At 36.2% G+C, this 5,904-nt stretch overlaps 2 protein-coding genes across 2 annotated transcripts; one reads left to right on the forward strand and one right to left on the reverse strand.

Annotated features, from left to right (window-relative positions):
• LOC107609347 (dolichyl-diphosphooligosaccharide--protein glycosyltransferase subunit DAD1) lies at positions 1,281-3,330 on the forward strand. Its single transcript, XM_016311276.2, has 5 exons — positions 1,281-1,562; positions 1,654-1,701; positions 2,387-2,474; positions 2,666-2,709; positions 2,964-3,330. The coding sequence occupies exons 1-5, from the start codon at positions 1,479-1,481 to the stop codon at positions 3,045-3,047; spliced, it is 348 nt and encodes a 115-aa protein (XP_016166762.1). The 5' UTR covers positions 1,281-1,478; the 3' UTR covers positions 3,048-3,330.
• LOC107609969 (transcription factor bHLH51) lies at positions 3,940-5,782 on the reverse strand. The gene is made up of 2 exons (XM_016312031.2): positions 5,157-5,782; positions 3,940-4,672 (listed from the first exon to the last, which is right to left on the reverse strand). Exons 1-2 carry the CDS (start codon positions 5,445-5,447, stop codon positions 4,193-4,195), a joined length of 771 nt encoding a protein of 256 aa, XP_016167517.1. The 5' UTR covers positions 5,448-5,782; the 3' UTR covers positions 3,940-4,192.

The following is a 5,904-nucleotide window of genomic DNA, read 5'->3' on the forward strand; positions in this document are numbered from 1 at the left end:
CATTACTCATAAATTTAAAATGGAATATATTATACACACATTATTAAATAATTGATCATAATTTAGAAATTTATTTTAAATCAAGACCACTTGTTATTTTTTTAATTTTTTAATATATAAATATAAAAACGAACAGTAAAAATTTTCTAATCATAAAAATTTTCGTAAACTCCACTTTAAAAATTTTAATAGAATATGTTATTACCAACTCAAATTAATTTATAATTTTTTAATTTATTAAATAATTTTTTTAATTTACTAAACACACAACAAAATACTTAGAACTTTTTACCGCCGCAACCCTTTTACTTTTTTTGGTCAGATCCAGGCCAGCATCCTGGAAATGTGAGCTCCAACCCGGAACCCGACCCGCCTTTCAAACTTCATCTTCCCTCTCTAGTCTGCGTATGTGCGTCTCTCCAATCCTCCAGGCAGACCTTCATCCGCTGCAAACATGCCGCTGTCCCCCGCTACACCACCGTCTCCCGCTTCGCTCGCTTCTCCGTCATAGGCCGCTTCACCGCCGTCGCCCAAACGGGTTTCTCGCACCAACCCTAAACCTTTTTATGGTCTTGGGATAAGTCCAAATTACCGTACCCGAACCCACAACCCCAAACTGATCTTCTCTCTCACGGATGTTGAATCTTGGCGCCGAGAAGCACTTCCATGGCCACCATGACTTTACCATGCTTAACCCATTATCGATTGATTCTCGAGTTTGGAATCAAGAAGCGAAACGGTTGATGAGGTCCGAATCGGTCTCTCTGTTGGCTTCACCTCGGCAAGAAGCTCCGCCTCAGAGGTTGAAGGGATTGATTCCGTTGAAGACGTAACGCCGGTCCATGCTCAACTCACGCCGGGGAACTCCATTACATCTTCCACCCAAGCTTCGTACCCTTCCTTGCTGCTACTTCGATCTCTGCCTGGTCCATCCCTTGCACGCCATTGTTCGACAAACCTTGCGCGGATAACTTGAACTCTCCGTGTCCACCGTAATGTTCCTCTTTCTTCCGCACGCTCCTTCATTTCTTGGACCCTGAATGAATGAAGTTGCCACTGCACTTTTCAGTCAGGTTTGTTCGCTGGCGCCGCTCTCACTGACGCCTCGTTGCAGAGGGTACGGGAGGTGGCTCTCCTCCGGTGGTCATTGATGCCTCCTCCGGTCTGTAACCCTATGCCTGGTGTGTAGCAATTGTAATCTTTTATTGGGCCTTAATTGGGCCGAACAGTAAAGCAAACTCTTAAGGGGATCCAAAAAAACAATGTAGTGAAAAGACAAATTTATCCTCATACCTTTGGGGAAGACGACGACTATAGAGACTAAAAACCGAGTGGCAGTGGAGTTGAGTTTTCATTTCAACGCTGAAAAGAGTGTTAGAACCCAGTGAAGAAGATACAGAGTGTCGTTCCTATTCTTGTTCCAATTCCGAATCGGAAGACAAGGATTTGCATTGCGATCTAAGAAGAGAGAAGAGAAAATGGCGAGGTCAACCAGCAAGGACGCACAAGACCTCTTCCGTGCGCTTTGGTCTGCGTATTCCGCAACTCCAACAAATCTCAAGGTGACTCTCATTCTCTTTCATTCTCTCTCTTTCGAATAATTTTCACAAACAATTGAAATTTCCTTAACCTCCGATTCGTCACTCTCTGTAGATCATTGATCTCTACGTCATGTACGCTGTTTTCACCGCTCTCATCCAGGTAATTCAACTCTAGATCTGTCGCTGTTTTTCATCAGATTTAGGGTTTCGCTATAGAGAATATTAGAACAATTTCATTACTCATTGATGATGAGTTTTAGGATTTTAGATGGTTTAGATATCTTCAATTCGTTAGGGGATATTGATTGATTTAGCCTGGTGTATGTTTTAGGCAGTGACATTAATGTTATGTTTATTTTAAATTTATACAAATTACAACTGTGAGGCTAATTTGTTGGAGTATGTTGGGGAATGTCAGAGTTGTCTCAGCTGAATATTATACTTGCTAATGTTTAGATTACATTTCTCCTCACTTCCTATGAGTATGTAATGTAATGAAGCTACAAAAACAGTAGTGAGAAATAAGTATTTCAGGGATTTGAGTTCTTTATTTTGCTTTCAGTTCCTTTCTCTTAGTCTGTCTCCTTTTTGGATTGATGTAACAGATTGCTTCTTGCTTTGCTCATGTCAGTTAGTCTCTACACACTCTTTTCACACCATTCCCCATTTTGGGATAGTTTGTTGTGGATTGATTCTGTTAACATGATGTGGATGCATTAAGCTCTATAGATGTGCAATAATCCCTTGTAACTGGTGTATACCTTAAAAATGAATGAGATGAGGAAGTTATTTTCAATCTTCAAGTTCAAATTTTAAGAGCGTTTCATTTTTTTGCTCATGAACAGGTAGTTTACATGGCTTTGGTGGGATCATTTCCATTTAACTCCTTCCTTTCAGGAGTACTTTCTTGTGTAGGGACTGCAGTTCTGGCTGGTAAGAGGAGAAGATATATAAACAGTTGGTTTATCTAGTTATGCATATTCACATACAACGCATGCACACACTCACACATAGACATATGCTTTGAGTACACTGTGAGACCTTGAAGCCTACTACATGCATAAACATGGATTGGCTCATTCTTGTGTTTCTTATAATTGTTATGCTCCTTTATTTTTTTCCAGTTTGTCTCCGTATCCAAGTGAATAAAGAGAACAAGGAATTCAAGGTAAAAATCCCTTTCATGTCTTTTTTGATCTGTTAAGGTGTATGAGTTGGATTGAAACTTCTAATTGCCCTTTCAAGATGCTGGTTTCGTTTATTCATACTATTTTAAACACCTTGCATGATAATGTAGGTTTGAAACTTGGCAGATCAAAGCATAACAGAAATGATGAAATTAAGTGATATGTTTGTTGTCTGCGTTTTAGTTCCTTCACTTGACATATTCTTACAAAACTTTGCTTATGCGTGCTACTGTAGGATCTTGCTCCTGAACGTGCCTTTGCAGATTTTGTTCTCTGTAATTTGGTTCTCCATCTGGTGATCATGAACTTCCTTGGTTAAATTGGATTTGTGTGGGGTTTTGCCTCCAATTGAACCCCGAAGGGTTAAAATGAAAAGTAGAATACCTGGACCTTGTTTTTGTTATAGTATAATTTGTAGATTCAGTGACATTATGAGTCCTTGTTTTGAACAAAGAGATGCTAGATGTTTACTATGCGATCTTTTACATTAATTTTTGAATGGTGAATTACTCATGGTGTTGACTTTGATGTCTAAAGATGAGTCTTGGTACTACCTTTAAAAAGAGTCTAGCTGTAATCTAATTTTTTAATTGCTCTCTCTCTCACTCTCTAATTGTGTATGAAATAGTGCCTCCATCTTGATCACATAATCACATTGGAAGAAATTTATAAATTTCATGCATGTCAAAGCTGTCCCCAAGCAGCAGAAGACAACACAAAATATCATGGATAATGATTTGGGATCAAAAAGATCAGAACAGATAAGGGTATATGAAACATTGATCTGTTCAAAGATAACTAAGTATCTAAATTTTTTTCCCCTTTTATTGTTTTAGAATATCGATTTTTTGCAGTAGGCTAGTACCTCATTGGATCGATTTAAACATGGAACTATTGTTTATTTTATGGGTTTAGTTAAAATGTATTTAAAAAGCACATGTTAATATAATTATTAGTAGAAGTTTATTTATTTTTTAATATATATATATATAACAAATTCATTAAAAATTTAAAAATTGTATATTTTTCTTGGATTCTTTAAAGTAAGAAAGTTGATAAAATGATAAAGTGAAGGGTTAATCACTATTGATTTTGTAACTTCTATAAAATGTGTATTTCACTATCGTAATTTAAGAGTGATTGATTTTACAATTCATCATTTTACCAACTTTTTCACTTTACCCATGTTTGAGAGGGGCCAGCCGGCCAGCTTCCAAACAATGTATCAAAATTCATTTTCCTATTTTAGAATGACAACTGTGATACATTGAACTTTTTTACTTAACGTTGCCACAATAATTGGAGGCACAAGACCATCACTTTCCTTGCAAAATAAACTTGCTTTTTATACCTACCTAATAATACTAATAGGTATACAAATTCAAAAATGAAAAATAAATGATTTCACCTACTGAAATTGACCCTCTCTAATAGGAGGTAAAATAGAATAAAAAATTGTAGAAATCACTGTATGAAATGTGAAGGCAAGAAGAACCTTTGCCTCTTACTTCTTGTGGGACAATTTGATGTCATGGATGATGAAGCAATTTTGTTAACAGCAGATTTCAGTGATTGTTTGAGAGTGTTAAGGCAAACACCATCACCACCTTCTTCATTTTCCTTAGAGCATAGCACCAATATGCTCTTGATTCTGCCACCAACACTTGCTATGTCAGCTTTAACTGCTGTGAGACTCAACCCTTTTAGGACTTGAATGAGTTCACTGAAAAGTTCTGGTCTATCATCACAGCAAACTGAAATTACAATGTTGTGCTTCAGTATCTTCACTTTAGCATAGCTTTCATCTTGATCAGGGTCACACTCTATTATTGTTACTTCATCAGTTTCACTTGGAACTGTGATGCTTTTGCTCACATCCATCGCTTTTCGCTTTAGATCCTTCACATGATCTACTACACTCCCTAGTAATGCAGCCTTGTCCATCTGCATCCGCAACAAAACTTAATTAATTTGATTCTGCTTTTGTAGTATTCATTCCGGCATAATTCAAAGTTGAACTTATATTATTTTTACACTTCTAGTTGAATTGATTTTGAAAGCATAATCAATTATGGAATTTATGCAGTCTAGAAAACAAAAACATGTATAGCTTCTCTAGTTTTCTATCTATCAAGGTTGATGAAGTAGAATTCAAATGCTTTAAGTTCTATCATGGAACCTATTAAAGCTATTAATAGCATAAACTAATGATACCTTGCATATCATGTCATTTTCCTAAGGTAGGTAATTTCTATTTTCTTACTAGAATTCAATGGGTGAAAAAGAAGAAAAAGAAAATCTAAACTCTGAATAGCATAACTGATAGAAGTAAAAGTAAACTATATGCTTTGCCAAAAAGGAGAGAAGTAACTAACTATGTCTATGTCTATGACACTATTGGAATATGAATTTTGAAAAACAATATTACCTTATCAGACTTAGGAATCAGTTTTCTAAGAGTTGCAAGCTGTGCATTGATCCTGTCCCTTCTTCTTTTCTCTGCTTGGCTATGGCTCTTAGAAGCACTTGCAGCTCTATCTTCTGGAAACCCTTCAAAGGCTAAAGGCCATGGATATTGGAATTGAAGAGAGGCAAAGGCTGAGTCATAGGCATGAGGCACTATCTGTGTTGGTACTGAAAAGGAAGGATTATTGTTACTGTTTGGTGCAGAGTTGTTGCATTGAGATTGAGGCCATCCAGAATAGTAGTAGTTTTCCATATTCAATTCAACAATAATGTGAAATCATTTCTAAAGCTTCTTCTTTGAGTTCTGATCCCTTTTATTATCTCTCATTCACAACCACTGTTTACTTAAATGTGTGGGACTTCTTGTTATCTTTGATGGTGATTGGTGTCATTATGCAATTAAAACTTTAATGGGGTCAAATGAAAATCATGTTTGGATGTATCTGCCTGTCACTTCAGCTAGATAAATTCTCCCTCTAATAATAAATCTTGTGGATTTGGACTTCTTATAGAATCAGAAGTTGAAGGAGAAGAAAAAGGACCAAAAGAAGGAAAAGGTAATCTTATATTTGAGAGTGAATGCCACATACAGGGAGAGTCTCAAAATATTTGATACTCATGATAAAATCAAACTTATATACCCACTTTTTTTCTTTTTTTGTTATTATCACTTTCCAAAAAATTTCAAATATTCTAAGAATATTGGTATT

This window comes from Arachis ipaensis, chromosome B07 (assembly GCF_000816755.2).
Source record: "Arachis ipaensis cultivar K30076 chromosome B07, Araip1.1, whole genome shotgun sequence".
NCBI classification, from domain to species: Eukaryota; Viridiplantae; Streptophyta; class Magnoliopsida; order Fabales; family Fabaceae; genus Arachis; species Arachis ipaensis.

What these genes read in the sequence shown, in the direction of transcription:
- LOC107609347 (XM_016311276.2), top strand. Translation starts at nt 1,479, where the DNA reads ATGGCGAGGTCAACCAGCAAGGACGCACAAGACCTCTTCCGTGCGCTT. An exon ending in AGGGACTGCAGTTCTGGCTG is followed by an intron (nt 2,475 to 2,665) that starts GTAAGAGGAGAA and finishes ATTTTTTTCCAG; the next exon opens with TTTGTCTCCGTATCCAAGTG. An exon ending in AAGAGAACAAGGAATTCAAG is followed by an intron (nt 2,710 to 2,963) that starts GTAAAAATCCCT and finishes GTGCTACTGTAG; the next exon opens with GATCTTGCTCCTGAACGTGC.
- LOC107609969 (XM_016312031.2), bottom strand. Translation starts at nt 5,447, where the DNA reads ATGGAAAACTACTACTATTCTGGATGGCCTCAATCTCAATGCAACAAC. An exon ending in TGATTCCTAAGTCTGATAAG is followed by an intron (nt 4,673 to 5,156) that starts GTAATATTGTTT and finishes TTGCGGATGCAG; the next exon opens with ATGGACAAGGCTGCATTACT.